The sequence below is a fragment of the Phoxinus phoxinus genome, assembly GCF_949152265.1.
Source record: "Phoxinus phoxinus genome assembly, chromosome: 18".
Classification (NCBI taxonomy): Eukaryota; Metazoa; Chordata; class Actinopteri; order Cypriniformes; family Leuciscidae; genus Phoxinus; species Phoxinus phoxinus.
The window spans coordinates 25,108,982-25,130,485 of NC_136893.1; the positions used below are offsets into that span (position 1 = coordinate 25,108,982).

The 21,504-nt window shown below is 37.7% G+C and overlaps 2 protein-coding genes across 2 annotated transcripts in view; one reads left to right on the plus strand and one right to left on the minus strand.

Moving 5' to 3' along the window:
• Window positions 1-1,971, plus strand: part of LOC306985355 (uncharacterized protein) — a 14,340-nt gene extending 12,369 nt beyond the window's left edge. The window contains exons 9-10 of the mRNA XM_079587517.1: window positions 1,409-1,545; window positions 1,661-1,971. Of these exons, the coding sequence (XP_079443643.1) occupies window positions 1,409-1,545; window positions 1,661-1,750 (227 nt within the window). The 3' untranslated portion in view covers window positions 1,751-1,971. The remainder of the gene's footprint in view (window positions 1-1,408; window positions 1,546-1,660) is intronic.
• LOC306985357 (BEN domain-containing protein 2) lies at window positions 1,326-21,032 on the minus strand. Its single transcript, XM_079587519.1, has 11 exons — window positions 20,582-21,032; window positions 19,350-19,480; window positions 19,013-19,081; window positions 18,817-18,894; window positions 18,111-18,203; window positions 13,555-13,882; window positions 11,841-12,044; window positions 9,523-9,644; window positions 4,407-4,608; window positions 2,330-2,533; window positions 1,326-2,238 (listed from the first exon to the last, which is right to left on the minus strand). The coding sequence occupies exons 1-11, from the start codon at window positions 20,592-20,594 to the stop codon at window positions 2,099-2,101; spliced, it is 1,584 nt and encodes a 527-aa protein (XP_079443645.1). The 5' UTR covers window positions 20,595-21,032; the 3' UTR covers window positions 1,326-2,098.
• Window positions 21,033-21,504: the final 472 nt, after the last annotated feature.

The window sequence follows — 21,504 nt, forward strand, 5'->3', positions numbered from 1 at the left end:
TGTAGATTGTCTTTTTTTATGTGCAAAGTCATGTTGTGTGCAAAAAGTATCTTGTCAAAGACTTTAATTTAGCATAGCAAAATATGCACACGACATGCCACTTACCTTCATGTTAAGTGTATGCTTTTTCATAATGAATGATGAATTAAGGCGAGACACGGCAGGCAAAAACACTTTTCACTGGTCAATTTTGAGATTTGGGGCTATTTGTCTTCAATAACATGTCTTCTTTCAGACTTGTGGTGAAAAAAAAGTCCAAAATATGCATTTAGGTCTTTATTTTACTACACTTTGTCTATTTGCGTCTGTAGATTTCTCTGAAATTCAACAAAAGTTGGCGTTATAAATTAACTCGCTGCTCCACGATCTCTGTCGTCTTCCTTTAATCACACACGTCTGGAAAGCGCTCTCTCTCTCCTTTACAATGCTGTCAGATCCAAATATGGTCATTTCCTTTTAATCAGCAACCAATCGTGAAAGTATAATGGGCATTTAACCCTAAAAGCGAAATCTCATTGGCTGATGTCAATTTCTGACAACGTGATTGGTTCAGATGCATCATGTGACGCGCTCTGACATTTAGATGTGTGTTTTTGACTGTTTTTCTGCTCAGTTAAAGGCCATAAATGCTGTGTTTATAAGTTTTGATGTGATTTAGGTGGTTTGTATTGTTGTTGCTAATGATTTTTATAAGATATTGTGTCAGTAAATAGTTGTTTCCACTAAAAAAGTATGAATTTTTACATTACAAATCTTTAAATGCCTTTTTCTCAAAATGAGTTTTGTGTCATACTCCAGTAGAAACATCTCAGCCGATGTAGCACCGATGTACACCAAACTCCCCAGTTATACACTTAGCAGTATTCTGAAGATATGTTCAGAGGGATTTGTTAATAAATCATTCCTGGCCTGATTCATGTGACATTTTAATCAAAAAAAATATGTCGAAAATTGATTTTTTAAGGCTATAGACAATATATTTTGATTTCCTAGGTAATAAAAGGATATATCCTGAAATCCCTCTGAACATCTTTTTGCATGTGTGTAATCAAAATGAAAAAAGAATTTGGCACCTGGCTTTATCATATGTTCAGATCTATCCCGTGAAAATATATGCAAAATTGCGCATATTTAATGAGATAATGCATAATTTGCATAATTAAACATACAAATTTCAAAAACTTGTAATACATTTTTTTTATGAACTTGTGTAAGTAATCAACTGAGGAAGTTTCATGGTGATATCTATTATTTAAAAATGTTCCCCTATTCATCTGTAGTGTCTCGCCTTAAGGAAGAATTTGTGAATCAAGTTTTTTCTTCTTCAGGAGAGTTTATTTCCAAACTTAAAGTTGTGCACCATTAGCATTTCTAAATGGAAATCAAAATATATACACTTTGTGTTTAGAGTTCCTGTCCGAGATGTACCCACAGTTTGACGTCGGCGTGAGGGGTGTGTCGTGGGCACAGTGTCTTGGAGTGATCAACAACATCACCAAAAAACTCCAGAAAACAGCTGAAAAAACATCATATCTGCCAAAGGAGGTGCGCTTCTCCATCATGCCGGCTAGGACTTACTTTACCTGCATCTCATTCACTCATTCAGTAGTTTAAGAGGCAAAACACATGTTTTAAACAGTGCTTCTGTGCTTTATTTCAGGTTGAAGGAGACACAAAAAATGGCCCTTCATTCTCCCGAGGGTCTGTTGTGTTTAGTAATCCTGACACACACATACTTCATTTCAACTAATCATGAACTCTTGAACTCTACAACTTTAGTGCAGATCTGAAGTGCAACAGCAGTGTCTCTCTCTTCTATAGCTGCTATGTTTCTAAGCAAAGAGAAGTTTTGAATACATAATAATATATTAACATTTGTTTTGTTCTTAATAAATCCATATATTAACACATTTTTTTTGTTCATACACCTGTATATTTTTTATATTGCCAAATAAAGTTTTTTTTTTTTTCAAATCTGTTTAAAATTATATTATTAAAGTAACAACCAGTATAAATCACAACAGAAATTAAATACTAGTCACACATTCTAGAAAAACCACCAGTAACAGCAACTAGCTAGACTCAGTTTTTAACTGTGCTAGCGTATCCCTCTCTTTATGCCCATCTTGCGCTCGTATCGAAACTTGCGGATGGTGCTGTTTATCGCTCCTACGCAAACCTTCCAGTCACTTCCATCTTCCTCCAGCTTCATCCAGGGAAAGCGCTCCAGCAGGTGCTCTGGAGAAGAGAAGAGAGAAAAGCTGTGACTGCGGTTGGGAACCGAGAGCTCGTCCTCATTGGTGCCGTTGCGGGTTATCGGACACCTCACCTCTTAGTGCGGAGATCTTGTTGTGGTCGAGAGCCTGAATGCCGCGCCGCACCCCGCCGTAAACATTACTGCGCACCAGCACATCCTCTGGGAAGATGAATTTAATGAGATACCGCGCGATAAGCTCAGGACGTGTGCGCAGGTGTGCTGCAGACAAGGCAAACCCAGGAACCTTCACGTCCCGATGAGGCGGGCCCAGATGCACTGCGCAGAACAACACACGCAAATGAGGAGTCAGACTCGGTGGCTACGCTTACATGCTCACTTTTTGTTTCAATCAGATTTAAATAATTATGATTTATTGAATGCTTGTCACAAGCTTCAAATCTGATTCAAATCTGTCCCCTGGTTAAACATGATTTTTTTATTCCGACTGTCCTACCAGTCCAATTACAAGCAGATTATTAGGGTCCATGTAAACGCAGCTAGCGTAATTTCTGAGAGGATACTGTCAGTAAAAGCCATTTCAGGACAAATCCAAAGATGGGAACTAGGGCTGGCCAATATGGAATAATTACAATGTATTTGCAATGATTGTGTCAGTGATATAAAAGTATCACTATTTGCAGTACGTGTAAAAAAACGATGCTATTGCAATATTTACATCTACATCTTTAAATAGTTGTTGCCATAAAATTACATGATAATCATGATTTCATATTTCAGTGATTTTTCCATCCAAAGTTGCAAATTTAACGTCTGCAAAATTGGATGAAACATTTGCGAATAAAGCAGCATTTCCATCTTATGGGATCAAGAGCACAAAATAGTCACTTCCTGGGAAATAGGCGCAAAATATCTGTAATAAAAATTAGGCTTTTTTTTCCTCCTGCGTAGACGAAACGCAATTAACGTTGTGATGATATCTTGCGAATGCTGGTGTTTGTGAACGCAATTGTGCAACGCTTCTGGAGGGAATTAAACCAAATCATTCTGATGACTTTTGCTCGGGCATTTCAGAACAAACAAAACCAACATTTGAGATGCTGTGCGACGAAATTGCGCCGCTAGTTAGTCCAGTTATCCAATCACATTTGGGGCCGGTTTCACAAAGATAGACTTTGACTATGGCTTAGATATAGTAGATAGTCAGACTTCAGATAGACATCTAAATCAGACCGTTTCACAAAGCACTGAAGACTTTGACTATCTTAATTAGGACTACACTGCAATGCATTCTGGGTAAACTAAGACACTTTTCAAAACAAAAAACATGGCGGATCGAGTAATCGCATTCAGCCGCTCAGTGCAGTTTATCCCAGCAGAAAATATGTGTTTGTTGGAGGAGTATAACAGTTACAAGGACATTTTACTTGGGAAATTTAGAGGAGAATGTAGTAACAAGAAGAAATGTTTGGAAAAAGATTGCTATGACAGTTAACAGCGTTAATCCGACCGTTGAGCGTTAAAGACGTACAGAAAACATACAAAAAAACGAAACCGACGATGAAGTCCTCATTATTATATATCTCCAGTAGGTTACTGCGGTCCCTAAAGACCCTTTCCCTTCTCAGCGCTCTCCACGTCGTCTGCAAACCACAAATTATGAGCCATTTTCCCTTTTCTTTTGGCTGTTTGTGATGCAACTGATTGTTACTGCTGGTTGCCAAGGTAACAGAGTCTTAGACCGAAGTTAGCCTGGGGGGAAGGTGTCTCATTTTTTTGAGTCTAATTTTTTTTCTAAATTAAGTCAGTTCTATTTTTGTGAAACAGTCTAACTTGCATTAGAGTAGTCTATGAGCAAATTTCAGACTTGTCTAACACTATAGACCGGTCTAAAATAGCTTTGTGAAACCAGCCCTTGGAGTTTTTTGTAATGCATTGTGGGATTTATTAGGTAAATGTGTCTCCATTATAGTTTATGCACATATCTTCTGATCGCATCTTGGCATTTCCAGTCAGGGTTTTTAATTGGATATCTCAACAGTTGCATAAAAATAGGGGGATGGAAACATAGCTACTGTATTGACAAATGTCATTTCAATTTGAAACAGATTTGTGATCTCCTGACCCCAAAGCACAGCCCTAATAGGAAGTGTATTTGATTGACAGATGTGGTGTTTCAGTCCGCACTGACCGCCGTTAGATTCCCAGTCAGCCGGCATGTCGTATTCCTCAGTGATGTGGCTCATCAGCACTTCCTGCTGTTTCTGCTCCGTGTCGCTGTCCGACAGCTCAACATCGATCTCTGCAGCCGCTCCACACGCAACAGCCTTAGGTGCCGATGCTGATGCCACTGATCCACTGTTGTCAGGCTTTACACTGCCTTCGATCTTTAGCTGTGAGCGAAACATTCATTTACTAACAAACATGAAGAAGAATATAGTGATGATGTATGATAGTTGACAAATAACATTAACTACTTTTTTTCACCATTTCTTAATCACCTTTATATGGAAACTTGTTTATGCCACAGAATAAAACATTTTAAAAGATAATTGCGACTTTATCTCACCATTGTAAGTTTACATCTCGCAATTCTGACTTTATTTCTCAGAGTTACGAGATATAAACTCAAAATTGCGAGAGGAAAAGTCAGAATTGCAAGATTTTATCTCCAATTGCGAGTTATAAAGTCTGAATTGCAAGATTTTATCTCCAATTGCCAGTTATAGTCTGAATTGCAAGATTTTATCTCCAATTGCCAGTTATAAAGTCTGAATTGCAAGATTTTATCTCCAATTGCGAGTTATAAAGTCAGAATTGCAATATTTTATCTCCAATTGCAAGTTATAAAGTCAGAATTGCAAGATTTTATTTCCAATTGCGAGTTATAAAGTCAGAATTGCAAGATTTTATTTCCAATTGCGAGTTATAAAGTCAGAATTGCAAGATTTTATTTCCAATTGCGAGTTATAAAGTCAGAATTGCAAGATTTTATCTCCAATTGCGAGTTATAAAGTCAGAATTGCACGATTTTATCTCCAATTGCGAGTTATAAAGTCTGAATTGCAAGATTTTATTTCCAATTGCGAGTTATAAAGTCTGAATTGCAAGATTTTATTTCCAATTGCGAGTTATAAAGTCTGAATTGCAAGATTTTATTTCCAATTGCGAGTTATAAAGTCAGAATTGCAAGATTTTATCTCCAATTGCGAGTTATAAAGTCAGAATTGCAAGATTTTATTTCCAATTGCCAGTTATAAAGTCTGAATTGCAAGATTTTATCTCCAATTGCGAGTTATAAAGTCAGAATTGCAAGATTTTATCTCCAATTGCAAGTTATAAAGTCAGAATTGCAAGATTTTATTTCCAATTGCGAGTTATAAAGTCAGAATTGCAAGATTTTATTTCCAATTGCGAGTTATAAAGTCTGAATTGCAAGATTTTATCTCCAATTGCGAGTTATAAAGTCAGAATTGCAAGATTTTATTTCCAATTGCGAGTTATAAAGTCAGAATTGCAAGATTTTATTTCCAATTGAGAGTTATAAAGTCAGAATTGCAAGATTTTATCTCCAATTGCGAGTTATAAAGTCAGAATTGCAAGATTTTATTTCCAATTGCGAGTTATAAAGTCTGAATTGCAAGATTTTATCTCCAATTGCGAGTTATAAAGTCAGAATTGCAAGATTTTATTTCCAATTGCGAGTTATAAAGTCAGAATTGCAAGATTTTATCTCCAATTGCAAGTTATAAAGTCAGAATTGCAAGATTTTATTTCCAATTGCGAGTTATAAAGTCAGAATTGCAAGATTTTATTTCCAATTGCGAGTTATAAAGTCAGAATTGCAAGATTTTATTTCCAATTGCGAGTTATAAAGTCAGAATTGCAAGATTTTATCTCCAATTGCGAGTTATAAAGTCAGAATTGCAAGATTTTATTTCCAATTGCGAGTTATAAAGTCTGAATTGCAAGATTTTATTTCCAATTGCGAGTTATAAAGTCAGAATTGCAAGATTTTATCTCCAATTGCGAGTTATAAAGTCAGAATTGCAAGATTTTATTTCCAATTGCGAGTTATAAAGTCTGAATTGCAAGATTTTATTTCCAATTGCGAGTTATAAAGTCAGAATTGCAAGATTTTATCTCCAATTGCGAGTTATAAAGTCAGAATTGCAAGATTTTATTTCCAATTGCGAGTTATAAAGTCTGAATTGCAAGATTTTATCTCCAATTGCGAGTTATAAAGTCAGAATTGCAAGATTTTATCTCCACATTGCAAGTTATAAAGTCAGAATTGCAAGATTTTATCTCCACATTGCAAGTTATAAAGTCAGAATTGCAAGATTTTATCTCCAATTGCAAGTTATAAAGTCAGAATTGCTAGCCTGGGAAAACCCAGACCACTTCCGGCAAATTTAGATTTGCTCTGCAAGTGGGTCTGGCAAAGAGCCCATTGAAACCCATTTCCAATCCGCCGAAATCGCGGCACCAATCAGAAACGTTTTACACGATGACGACAGAGCAGAGACGGTGACACAGATTTTGTACATTACAGACATGGATGCCGCCGTGGAACATCACAACATCACTCGTTCGAATCAGCTATCGCGTCTGTTTCAAGCGATTTAAAATGGTCATTTTCGTTAACACAAACAGAGAATTGCTGAGAGTCTCGAGATGTTTCTCCGTCGCTCTGCATACGTCATGTCATTCATCGCTCTGATTGGTTTTAGATCTATCCGACGTCCGTTGGTGACGCCCCTGTGGAAATGAATTGTCTATGGAGCTTTGCCAGACCCTTACTCAGTTACAACTGAGAGTGGTCTGGGTTTTCCCAGGCTACAGAATTGCAAGATTTTATCTCCAATTGCAAGTTATAAAGTCAGAATTGCAAGATTTTATCTCCAATTGCGAGTTATAAAGTCAGAATTGCAAGATTTTATCTCCAATTGCGAGTTATAAAGTCAGAATTGCAAGATTTTATCTCCAATTGCCAGTTATAAAGTCAGAATTGCAAGATTTTATTTCCAATTGCGAGTTATAAAGTCTGAATTGCAAGATTTTATCTCCAATTGCGAGTTATAAAGTCTGAATTGCAAGATTTTATCTCCAATTGCGAGTTATAAAGTCAGAATTGCAAGATTTTATCTCCACATTGCAAGTTATAAAGTCAGAATTGCAAGATTTTATCTCCACATTGCAAGTTATAAAGTCAGAATTGCAAGATTTTATCTCCAATTGCAAGTTATAAAGTCAGAATTGCTAGCCTGGGAAAACCCAGACCACTTCCGGCAAATTTAGATTTGCTCTGCAAGTGGGTCTGGCAAAGAGCCCATTGAAACCCATTTCCAATCCGCCGAAATCGCGGCACCAATCAGAAACGTTTTACACGATGACGACAGAGCAGAGACGGTGACACAGATTTTGTACATTACAGACATGGATGCCGCCGTGGAACATCACAACATCACTCGTTCGAATCAGCTATCGCGTCTGTTTCAAGCGATTTAAAATGGTCATTTTCGTTAACACAAACAGAGAATTGCTGAGAGTCTCGAGATGTTTCTCCGTCGCTCTGCATACGTCATGTCATTCATCGCTCTGATTGGTTTTAGATCTATCCGACGTCCGTTGGTGACGCCCCTGTGGAAATGAATTGTCTATGGAGCTTTGCCAGACCCTTACTCAGTTACAACTGAGAGTGGTCTGGGTTTTCCCAGGCTACAGAATTGCAAGATTTTATCTCCAATTGCAAGTTATAAAGTCAGAATTGCAAGATTTTATCTCCAATTGCGAGTTATAAAGTCAGAATTGCAAGATTTTATCTCCAATTGCGAGTTATAAAGTCAGAATTGCAAGATTTTATCTCCAATTGCAAGTTATAAAGTCAGAATTGCAAGATTTTATCTCCAATTGCGAGTTATAAAGTCAGAATTGCAAGATTTTATCTCCAATTGCCAGTTATAAAGTCAGAATTGCAAGATTTTATTTCCAATTGCGAGTTATAAAGTCTGAATTGCAAGATTTTATCTCCAATTGCGAGTTATAAAGTCTGAATTGCAAGATTTTATTTCCAATTGCGAGTTATAAAGTCAGAATTGCAAGATTTTATCTCCAATTGCGAGTTATAAAGTCTGAATTGCAAGATTTTATTTCCAATTGCGAGTTATAAAGTCTGAATTGCAAGATTTTATCTCCAATTGCGAGTTATAAAGTCTGAATTGCAAGATTTTATCTCCAATTGCGAGTTATAAAGTCAGAATTGCAAGATTTTATCTCCAATTGCAAGTTATAAAGTCTGAATTGCAAGATTTTATCTCCAATTGCCAGTTATAAAGTCAGAATTGCAAGATTTTATCTCCAATTGCGATTTATAAAGTCAGAATTGCGAGATATATAAACATGTAATTTTGACTTTCTCAGAATTGCGAGTTTATATCACGCAATTCTGACTTTATAACTTGCAGTTGCAATTGTGACTTTATATCTCGCAATTCATTCTAAGATAAAAGGTCAGAATTGCGAGACAGATGTAAACTCGTAATTGTGAGAGAAAAGTCGTAATTACCTTTTTTATTTGTTACTCTGGCGGAAACGAGCTTCCATATGCTTTGGCGTAATGTGGCAAATGCATTTTTAAAAACATTTATAGACTTATAGCATGTCAAGTACTCTACACGAATACGATCAACATATGACTTAAGCATTAAACACTTATGATTAAAACAGGCAAAAACAAATAGATAAATATTAGTGCAGACGACAATCACAATTTTAATAGTTTTAATAGTAGTAAAAAAAAAAATGTGAAAAAGGTTGCCACATTCTGGGATATTCTGATATTGGTGAGAAGTTGTCATTAGGGATGCACTGAAATTGATCTAAAAATAAATTAACATCTTTTAGTCTGTGCTGTTTTGTGTTGATGCATGAACAAAACTAAACATTTGTAGCACGCCTGCCATCCAACAATCACAAAAAGCTTTGATACTTTTGATAAGAGGCAAAGTCTCAACTTTGAATTTACTACTAAAATTCAAACAATGTGTCGTTTTGGCATGACGGATCGCTGTAGCGCCTCAGTTCACGCGCACGCGAACCGATCATCTCGAACACTTTACTACTAGTTAGTTACAGCAGAAAAATATAAATATGAATGAACATCTGAAGAAATGATGAAAGATACAGAACAACTGACTGAAAATAATCCTGTCTCGTGTAATCGCTCAATCAGTGTTTCCACTGGGACTCTAGCGTTACATTGTCCGCGTTTGCTGATGTTAGAGAAGAGTTACTGTCATTCTCACCTTCCGTGTCTTGTCCATGAACCGATAGTAGCGGGCCATTGAGTTTATCACAGACAGACAAACTTTCCAGTCTTTGCCCTTCTCTCGAAGATCAAATTTAGGGTATCTCTTTACCGCCCACTCTGTGGAAATACACACCACTGCTCAGTAAACTGCAACATTACATATAGTGATATATGAAGCTGAGCAAGTCATGTAGAGCCTTAATCAAAACCACTACATTGTGCATCAAGTCTGGAATAAAAAGGGGGAAAAAAACTGAGAAATTCCTCAGGAAAGTGTGAGAAGTTAGTTCTGAGAAAATCTTAAAGGTGCATTAAGCAACTTTTCATGTTAAAAATACCCGTTTTCTAACCCATACATGCTTAAACAATTGCCTGATGGGCTGAATGAGCCCTTCTCTGATCACTGAGATTGTCTCTATAATCCTGTAAAGTAAAATAAATAAGAGGGATTCGGGCCGGAGTTTGAGACTGGGCGTGACGTCATGCGCGTTCACGGCACGCTCACATAGCGATGTCTGGCAGGTTTGTGTATTCGCCGGCATTCTCCGTATGAGAAGATCTTAGCAGATCAATAAAACAGGCTAAACCCCCGCAAATCTTCGGCGGATTACGTTAGCCTGTTTGGCTATTATGGTAACGTCATAGTGCCATTTAATTGTTTATTACCTTGAGACAATTGAGTGTAGCCTACTTTTTTGACCGACTGTAGCTTTGAGCTTTTACAAAGTAACAACTTATATTGTTCATGAACGTGTTTCCATAATAATACAATCATAAGTGGATACAGTAAACACATAACACAGTTCAACATTACCCTACTACCCCCACGTTTTTCCCTCACACATAAGTGTCATTTACTCAATTGCCTCCTTTCACATATTTAAAATGACTAGCAGATTTATAACTTTATTACCTCTGAAGACATTATGATTGTAAACAAAAGATTTGCGGCTGATGCTCCTTAATGAACAGCTCGTGCGTGTGCGTGTGGTCCATGAGCGTGCACATCTCTGACTGCAGTTTCGCTTGCCGCCAGAGGTGGCATAGTTCTGCAAAAACTCAGAATCTTGCGCTATGCACCTTTAATATGTTTGAAATTTAAGTCCATGATTTAAATGTCATTTAAAAAAAGACATCACACAGAGACAGTGTTGGCGACTTTGTTTCTAGATTTAGCACATTTTCAGATCCCTTTACTGACTTTTTTCTCTCTTTCAAAAAAGCACCTCGCAACAAATCTGGCAACTTTTTGAACTGCTGGTCACTAACATTTGTTCTTTCGTCAATGAGAATGGCTTTATTGGACATTTGGCTAAATTTTAGTTTAAAGGGGTGGTAAAATGCCCTTTTCACAAGATGTAAAATTAATCTCTGATGTCCCCAGAGTGTGTGTGTGAAGTTTTAGCTCAAAATACCCCACAGATATCTGTATATAGCATGTTAAACTTTTTGAGGGTGAGCAAAAACACACCGTTTTGTGTCTGGCCCTTTAAATGCGAATGAGCTGCTGCAGAGGGCGGGGTTTCAAGTGTGTGTTTGTGTGGCTCCGATTACCTCTCACACACACACACACACACTAAAATGACAGAAACGGTTCTGCCTTTAATGTTAAAACGGAGTCAGACAAAGATGGAGAGACTCAAGAAGAAGTGACAACATGTAGAAGCAACAGGACGTCTCTGGATGGTTAGTTGATGAATTTATGTTGCTGATGTGGAGTTAACTATCTTCAATTAGCATATTCTGTCTTGATAATCTATAAATCACTCGTAGAGGAACTGTTGTGAGATGCACACAGAGTGACTTTCTATTGCATGTGAAAAGACGGATGCTAAAGTTTGAGCTGACTCACAAATGTGCTCGACTACAACAACTCTTCCTCTTCTCAACATGGACTGTGTGTTCAGGGGGCGGGGCTTATGTACATTTTAGGGTTGCTGATGTCACTAACCCGGGAGGAATGTCGTGTAGTTCCTACCAGCCGTTTGTTGTAGTCCTTTTCTTTAAAAGCAAATATCTTTCTTTGCTTTGAACTTTGAGCGTTGTAACTTTGCAGATGTTGTTTATTCTCAAACAGCAACATTACACACTAACTACAGTTAGAAAAGTGAAATCGTAATCAACCACCCCTTTAAAATATAGTGTGCGAGCACAGATCAGGAGAGAAAACAGATGCAAATGGCCTACAATAAGCACATAACGTCATCTAGCGACATTTCGCAACTTTTTGAGTCGGCTTTAGCAACTTACCATTTAAAAATAGTCGGCAACACTGCACAGGGAAGGCCATTCGTGAAATCTAGATCAGCTCACCTCTGATGGCATTGACCTTGTTTGGGTCGAGTCTCTTTAGGCGTCTGGTTGGGTTTCCATTTGTGCTGCTTTGAGAAAGTTCCTCCACTGTGAAAATGTTTCGTGTGAGGTACCGCACCGCCGCACCAGGACGTGCCATTTTACCGGCCCTCTGTAGGATACAGTTTGACAGGAACACCTTCCTATCGGCGCTTCCCAGACAACCTACAGGAGAAGAAACGGACACACAGGGCAGCATTAAATCATTGGCACGAAATCATTCAATTTAGTGAGGTAAGGTTCAAATGCCAATGAAAAAAAATGGGGTAAGAAAAAGAAAACACACTATTTACACCTAAAGTGCCCCTATTACACCTAAAGTGTGTGTGACGGAGGGATTCCTGACGCTGTTTTCACTCCTTTAAACATTTTATAATCTCTTCGCGAGTTCTCCGCTCCATCATACGTACGCGCAGACACACACAACGAGCGGATTTAGCCCAGCACAGCTTTGTTTTGGATGTACGACAAGTTCAGTCGCAAAATATACATCATAAAAGCAGTTATTGTTAAGTACCTTTAGGTTTGGTGTTAAAATGTGAACTCTAAGCGAACCAGGAGTAAATGTATAAAAAAAAATGTTTTGAAGTCCAGACCAAACGAACCGGACTACAAGTGTGAACACACCCTGAAACAGTTCGATAAAGGATTCGGTCTCCCTAAACCCATCTTTTTCGAGAGCTAATTCTAGGCATAATAGGGGCACTTTAAATATATTTTCATGTTACAAAACCGTGCTCCCCAAGTTAATTTTAAGAACGTTAAGGCTGTGTGTCCACCAAAGCGTTTTTGTTTTTTTCACGCGGCTGGTGTGTTTGTTCAATGGTTTCTGAGGCTTCTGGTCGTACCTAGGATAACTAAGTCCACTAAAGGAGGGAGGGCGTTTTCACATCTAGCTCCTAAACTCTGGAATAGCCTTCCTGATACTGTCCGAGGCTCAGACTCGCTCTCCCAGTTTAAAACTAGATTAAAGACGCATCTCTTTAGACAAGCATTCACATAATGCATCGTACCTTTTATACTACAGTTAAATCAGATCAAATGCATTCATATTATGAACAGCAGCTACGCTAATTATTTCCCATCTGCCTTCTTTTGTTGTTGTTATAACTCAGAGTTCGTCAGCTCCAGTTATGTATCCAGCCTCTCATGGAGACTTCAGATGCCCCAACGCCTGTGAAGAGACGACTCGACGCCTGTGAAGAGACGACCCAACGCCGGCGATATGTTATGCTCTAAATTTATACAACTAACTGTATTTTTCTATGTACATTTCTGAAATGCATTTTCTGTAAAGCTGCTTTGAAACAATATGTATTGTGAAAAGTGCTATACAAATAAATTTGAATTGAAATGAAATGGGCATGAGCGTAACGAGGCGCCTTTTTCACGCTGAATGTTTGCCGTTTTTTACAGGTCGCCGAGAGTTGAAGAATGTTCAACTTTGGGTAAAACGCAGCGCTCATCACTGTCACTTTTTACCCAACCGTCCAATCACAGTGGAGGAGGGGCGGGACTAATACCACACCGACCAACGGATATTCTGTATCATAGCAACGAAGCTGTCAACTGAACAAAACGCTGCGCTTTCAAGCGCACACAGCTAGGCGTTTTCAGCTGGCTAAAAACGCTTTGGTGGACACCAAAGATATTTTCTGGAAAAGCACTCTCTTACTCGTCTTATAAAGGTCTGTAGTTGACGCTGGGCTGATGTCAGCTGGACTCTTCTCTCGCTCCAGATGTTGCTGCATTAGGCTCTGAGTGCTGAGAGGCTCGTGTGTTGCGTGGGTTGGCGCTGTGGCCCTGGCCTGGTTCTGGATAAGCCGCGGGGGGCTGGGCACCTGTGGGCCGGGGGAGAGGGCAGGAGGTCTCCAGCTCTCCGCAGGTGGAAGGGGAGACGCAGAGGAGACATGAACGAGACGGGGCATCGACGCTTCAGAACCGATCATGGCTTCAGACTTGGCCTGGCAGCGGTCTCTGTAGCTGGATGACAAATGTGTCCTCTAAGATGAGAGGGAGAAAGTTAATGTACGGTCCAGGCTGCATATGGGTCTGTCTTCAACTGCAGACACCTTTATGTCTCCAGCGTTTTTTATTAAAACTTTGACAAAGACAAATGTGAAAATACAGAGCTGTTGACTGTCGTCTACCCATATATTTAACTACCGTAATATTATTATATATATATATATATATATATTACGGTAGTAATATTTAAGCAATATATATTTAAGCAAAGGTGTTCTCTACAAAGTTATCTTCGGTTGATAGTGTAGGAGTAAAATCCAGCTTTGATCACAGGATTAAATTACATTTTAATATATATTCCAAATATAAAATAGCCACAATTTTACAATATTACAAGTTTTTTTTTATCAAATATATGCAGCCTTGGTGAGTACAAAAGACTTCTTTCAAAAACTTTTTAAAAATCTTCCTGATCTTACAGAACGTAGTGGCATATTTAGCAGGCTTGTGCACAATTCTTGAATTTGAATTGATGTCAAAAACAGGATCTAGAATTACAATTCAAATTTGAATTAAAGGAAGCAGAATTGCAATTCAATAAAAATTAATATACATATGTGTTTAACAAGGAAGCTTTACAGCATATGTCAGATATGATTGCATTATGCACTTTGTGTTATTTGATTACTTTGAAATGAAAATAACATTGGAATAAAACTAATTAAACAACATTGAGGGGGAGATTTATTTCAAGAATTTGATCATCTATATTTTAGAACAAAATGTATGCAGGGTTGAGGAGTGACTAGTTACGTGTAATGAAATTATGTTATTAAATTACTAAATTAATGTACCGGTAATTGTATTTAGTTGTATTACTGAGGTAAAATGTGTAATTCAATTAGTTATTAATCAGATTAAAAGGAAATAGCTTTGCATTGATAAAGTAATTCAAACCACAGTTATAATGGGTAACTGATAACAGTCACAATTACATTTCCAAAGTGACCTTCCTAACACTGAATGTGTGTGAGATTCAACACATTCTTTCTGCTGTGTGACTGTGGGGAATTTCTTTGAATTGCCATGAATTTAATTCCACTTCCTGTCATTCCAATTCAACTTCCTGTGGGGCGGAGTCAATTCATGAATTGAATGGAGGCCAATTCTGAATTTTGCACAAGCCTGGTAGGAGTACATTTAATGTCACGCAGAAACATGTATGACATGCTATAATTCTTCTAAAACTAAAAAGTTTCTAATTTTTGTATAATTACAGTTTAAAGGTTAGTTTTTAATTACCCCGTGTTAATTGGGAGTGCTTTTTAAAATTCATGTCACACTGCAGGATAATTAAAAAGAACTGAAATGAACAAAAAATAAGGTGATAAGGCGATCAAGAAATAGTGAAAAATAAAAATGGCTAATTAGCCTAAGACTTATGTTTGCTAGGCAAAGTGTTAGTTTTATGCAAGATAATGCTGTTAATGGTTTTCAAGCAACGTCACAACTTGCCACATTAATAAAATTACATATATATTTGATTAATGTTGTATATATATATAACTGATGTGGTTACAGATAATTTTACAATATTAGTTTCACTGTTTTGAGTAAAATCATGTGTTGTGCGGCTGCATATATATGAAAAAAAAAATCGAACAAAAGGTTTCTCAGCTGTTTTTTGTAGTATTAGGTGTCCTTAATAACATACTAAAAGTTTAGTGTAAAAAGGTGTAATTTTCAAGATGGCGTCCAAGACGGGCAGGAAACCCCTAAAATATCCCAACTCCTTCATTATTTGATCTAGCCAAGTAATATTGGCCATGTTTTCTGGGTCTATGAATCCATTGGACTCGACATGACTACATGATTTTGTGAGATTACGGTAAGGTTTTATCTTAGTTTGGGGTGAACCAGAGATGTAAACGATTTAGCCTGTGTGTGTCCTTGTAACTCCTACTCCGTACGTGTTTTTGGACACAGCCTTTTTTTGCTAAAACATAGACTTGACATTCAATGTAAAAGTTATTGCACCCAAAAATAACTTAGTTTGGAGTTGTATAGCTTTGATCATAAACAACTGTGAATTAGCCGAACATAGGCCTGTGTGTGAACCCTCTGAATAAGGTAATACATATGTAATGCATCCTCTATAGATGTTTTTGAGTATAAAGGTGGCATTATACTAAACCCAACAAAACTAAATTCACAATTTTCAGCAATTCAGAAGATGGTGGAAGAGAATACTGACATATTGCTTGCCTCATTGAAATGTTGTTGGCAGCACAAAGACATTACACACCAGAGATGTGGTGAAAACACTCACTCCATCGATAACTTCAATGCAGAGACTGAGTTTGTGGGAAGAAAGGATGATTTCCTTTCCAGATCTTGCAACATACAAGGACTTAACAGTCTTATGACCGAGGAGCTGGAGAAGAAGGGCTGCACTGTTACACCAGGTGATGCAGACGTGGACACTGTCAAGGCCTCAGAATATCAGCCCACAGTCTTATAGGGGAGGATACAGACTTACTCATTCTTCTCCTCTACTATGCTGGGACGAACAATAGAGGCCTCTATTTTCGTTCAGACAAGTCAAAAGCTACTAAAGTGTACAACATCAGTGAGATAAAACAAGTCCTGGGTAGTGATTTGTGTTCCCAGTTGCTATTTATTCACGCCTTCACAGGATGTGATACAACTTTTTAGTGTTGGCAAACAGACAGCATTCCAGAAACCATCCAGTCCTGAGCAAATGTGTTTCTGCTCCCACATCAAGCAAGGAATGTCAGTCATATGACCATGGGACCAAGGCAATGGCAGTGTTGTTTGGCGGAAAGAGTACCGATTCACTTGCCTCGTTGCACTACAACCTTTTTAGCAAGAAAATCGTCACCGCCAAATAATTTGTTATCCCAGAACGTCTGCCTCCAACTGAGTCCTCAACCAAATACCACTGCCAAAGAGTTTACTTCCAGATCATGGTGTGGATTGGAAAGGAAGGTGACATGAACACAGTGGATTGGGGATGGAAACTGGTGGACAACCAGTTCCTGCCAGTTATGACCAGTAAGACTGCTGCCCCAGAAAGCCTCCTCTGGTAGACCATGTCGAGTTGGGAATTGTGAGAAACACTATAATCAACGACTAATGGTAAATCTAGTGAAGGTCACAGTGCAAAAAAAGTATAAAAAAATCAACCAGATTAAGAGGAAACAACTGAAGAAAATAGAAAAAGATATGTATAAATAAGAAAAATGTATAAATTAAAAATATATAAAAGACAAAAAAGAAAAAACGGATTATAAAAAATATTTTTAAAAATCACAAAAATCACATTTATAAAAATAAATAAATTACATTTTGATTTATTGGAATCAAAATGGTTATGAACCACAGAAACCACCAACACTAGGCAAAACTATAGAGAAAGGAGAAATATGCAATTACTTAAGGGAAATTGTACTTATTTTTCGCATAAATATGCTTGTAACCAATTGCTTTAAAATATAATTGTGGTCTAGGAGGAATGCAAAGGAGTAATGGTCATTTTAAGGACCTGACGGCCGCCTTTTTGAAAATGGGGTAACTTTGGTCAACTTTTAGTATGTTTTTAAGTACATCTGATACTACTGTAAACCACTGAGAAACCTTTTGTTAGAATTTTTTGGGGTCAAGCCATATTTGCAGCTGACTACTGCTTGTATAACATTTGTTATGAATAATCATGTTTTGGTTTGCACATAAAAAATATACAAACAAAAAGGTTTACTAAATACACTGCCTGCCCAAATTATTATTATTTTTAATCGTTGTTTGGATTTAAATAGGCAAATGCTTAAGAGTCTATGATTGGTTAGTTATTGCAGTGATTATTATGTTTCTATCATGTAATATGTTTGGCAAAATGATTCTTCATGCTCCTCCCAACCATTCTTTCACAATTTGAGTCTGATGAATCTTGACATCGTCATTCTGAAATATATGTCCATGAAGTGTCTTCTTACATGCTTGTTTAAGAAATGAAAAGCTACACACTCCATCAGTTATGGTTAGAAGAAATGTTGCCAAACATATAACATGACAGAAACATAATAATCACTGCAATAATTAACCAATCATAGACTCTTAAAAAAATATTTAAATCCAAACAGAGACTTTTTTTTTCTTTTTTTTTGGCTGGGCAGTGTATAGCTGTTACTGTAATATACTCAATATGTATATTTGTGATATATGAGTAAAGTGTGTTATTTTTACCTGAGAGGCGGCAGCTGTATTCTGGATGCTTGCTACTTTCGCCTTGAGCATCTCAAACTTCTCATCGAGTTTCAGAATGGCTCCATATGTAACCTGCACGAAGACACCTGAATGTCATGCTGACTTTTAAATGACAACTCAACGTTTAACATTAACAATCTTTGTCAAATCCGTAGTCAAAAAAAAAGAAAAGAAAAAAAAGTTGCAGAATTGACCCTTCGCTGAGCTCTGCCCTCCTTGACTACTGTTACTCGCAACAGAGCGTCTCATAGGAGAGCGAAAAGGAGCAGTTTCAGTCAAATATGCTTATTAAAAATATTGATTGGATGTGATGCGATGCATGAATTGTGATATTGCAAAAGCATTTTATGTGGAGAAAAAAAAATCGAGACAAGAAAATGGGAAAAAATGGCTTTTCTGTAGCTCAAACAGTAGAGCATTGGCGCTTGCAACGCCAAGGTCATGGGTTCGATTCCCAGGGAAAGCAAGAACTGAGAATAAGAATGTAAAAATGTGTACTTTGAAATGCAAGGTAAGTCGCTTTGGATAAAAGCGTCTGCCAAATGCATAAATGTAAAAAAAAAAAAACTCATTTGGAAGCAATAACATTAGTGTGAGTGAACAAAACTGCCTTACAACAGAGGATTGGTCAGTAATGTTTTAAGGGCGGGGCTTAGCGATGAATCAAGTGCCTCGTCATCAGTACCTGACAGTATGCAAGAATCTCTCCCAGAGTTCTTTGCAAATCAGCTCCATATATCTCAGTCGAAATGACGCTCTCTGCCTTCATGCACAACAACAACAAAAGCCAAAGAAAAGTTAGGCAAAAACTAGAAATCATGGCAACTTATTGAAGCCATTATTCATTATAGGAATGAAGTATGTTTTTAAAGAGCCATCACCTCATGCGAATCACATGGTATTTGATGTGTCATTTCATTAATGAGAACGTCATCATCCGCCTCGGACACCTAGCAGAGAACATAACAGGATAGGACCGTTTCATGTCTGCATTTGCTCCATCAGATGACCAATAGACATGAATCCAATCCACATATTACATATTCTTGCCTGTTATTAGTTTAAAAAAGAAAACAATCCAAATCAAGGCAACATTTTGTGAACAAAATTAAATAAATAAATACATGTGGAACTGCCAAAGATGGTTTACTTACCATCCTGAGCAGCCCTGTTGTATTCCTCTCCAATAATATGAAAATGTACAGTGTGATACTCTACCATACTGTCACTGAGGGGACTGGGGCCTCTGGACCTCATCATCACTGCCGTCCCGTCGTTGTCCATGCTCTCCAGACTGTCCTCTCCCGCCTCATCCTGCAAACCGCACAACACACTTCTCCCCCTGTTAACTGGAGGCAGAAAACATGGGTGTGTGTGGATTATTTCACTGTGCCAAAGTTGTGGTTACTTATAAATGCTTGTACAAAATGTGAGTTGTGGCATAGTTGTGCTAATTACAAACAAATGAGAGGTAAGACTTCTTTTGTTTCCGGGTGTCAGATGAGCATACACTGCCGTTCAAAGGGTTGCAGTCATAATGATAAGTGTTTCATGAGCAGTAAATCAGCATTACAATGAATCACAAGACACAGAAGACTGAAAACTCAGCTTTGCTTCACGGGAATAAATTGTATTTTAAAATATATTACAATAGAAAAATGTTATTTTAAGTTGTAATAACATTTTACAATATAACTGTTCTTGATCAAATTAGGCTAATGCAGCCTTGGTGAGCATTCGAGATCTCTTCCAAGAATCTTCCCGTGCTCCATGGGGAAAAAGTTATTTAAAGTGACTTGTGAACTTTTGTACACTTTATGTTATGAATAAATATTATGAATGACTTGCCTGAATGGAGTTACAACAATAATAATTCTACTAAAATATTAAAACAGTTACCATGGCTGCACCTTATTATTTTATAGGGTAGGCTACCTTTAGTATATGGAACATACAATAATATACGTGCCTTGCTATTTTTTAAATATACTGGAATACCATGGTATTAATTATAGAAATCATTCGGTTTTTATCTTGTTATCACCATCTGATACTATCACTGTACGTATGGTAACGTTAGCATCACAAAACGCCATATTATTACAATATAATAGACAAGACTTGGGTATAAACATTAGTTGAAATATATTTTAGTACCATGTTAATACCATTTCTAAATGGTATTTGGTGATAAAACGGACATTACAAAGCGTTCCGAGCGTTAAAACAGCTGATGTTCGTTACTTCCGTTCTCCGTTCATTTCGCAGTAAACGAGGAACGGTGTGTTGAATAAGCGCACAGCGAATAAGAAGCTACTTCTGTTTGTAGAACCAGGCAGCAAAACATGATAAAGCGATAAACAAAACCACACAGTTATATGTATTGTTCTGAGTCCGTCGCATTTAAAGCGTTCAATGTGTATAATTGCTGTAAAGAGATGCACTTGTACCGTGAACAGACATGCTCGGTCCGCCGCTGTCACTCGCGTAGTGTTTATCGTACAGCTTTATTGTAATTTATCACCTATTACTTGAGCTTGTTGGTGATATTTGAACGGTTTACTTATGTTGGGCTGTTGTTATTGTACGGGATTTTTAGATTACATTCAAACCACGCCCGTTCTGCAATGTCATTCCTCTCTGCGCATGTCTGAACGCAGCGTGGCGTTCACTTTACAAAGCGTTCCCTTCCACGCCAGCCACTTCTGTCCTGACTGAGAAGCAGCTAGAAGCACTGTGGGCAGCGCGTTGGTGCCCTGGCGTTTCCACAGACAAATTCACTGTGCATTTCGGTTAAATGGCTGTGTTAAACGTTCTCGGTGTCATTATTCAGGAACAAACGATCGTCTAGACTAGAGTAGATCGGTGGTGGCTGAAACGGCACATGAACGCGCTTAGAGCGCCGTAGTCACGTGGTATCTGTTCCTCTTCTCAACGCTAGTCAGGGTTGACGATGATGGCTAGATATGGCATTTTCTAAATCAGTTATGCAGAATTCATAGGGCAGATTTCTAGTTTTATGTCAGGAATAAAAAATGTATGTAGGCCTACATTACAATTCGTTTATGTATTAATATATGTCCAGCAAAAAAAAAAAAACACACACACACCCTGATCTGAATGAGCAACGGAGCTCCTCCTCCTGGCAACAGTTTATTAAATCTATCTAATCATAGTTGTATTTATGTCTCAATATACTGGATTATGTTCTTCTTCGTCATCTTCTTCCGCCATGGGAGTCTATGGCATTGGCAGCCCATAGAAAGTTATGACATTTGGCACACAGATATCAGTCTCGACAGAACCATAGTAATCATTCTAGCGCCACCAACTGTCCAAATTTGCACTTATGTTTATGATAAGGTTGAACCAA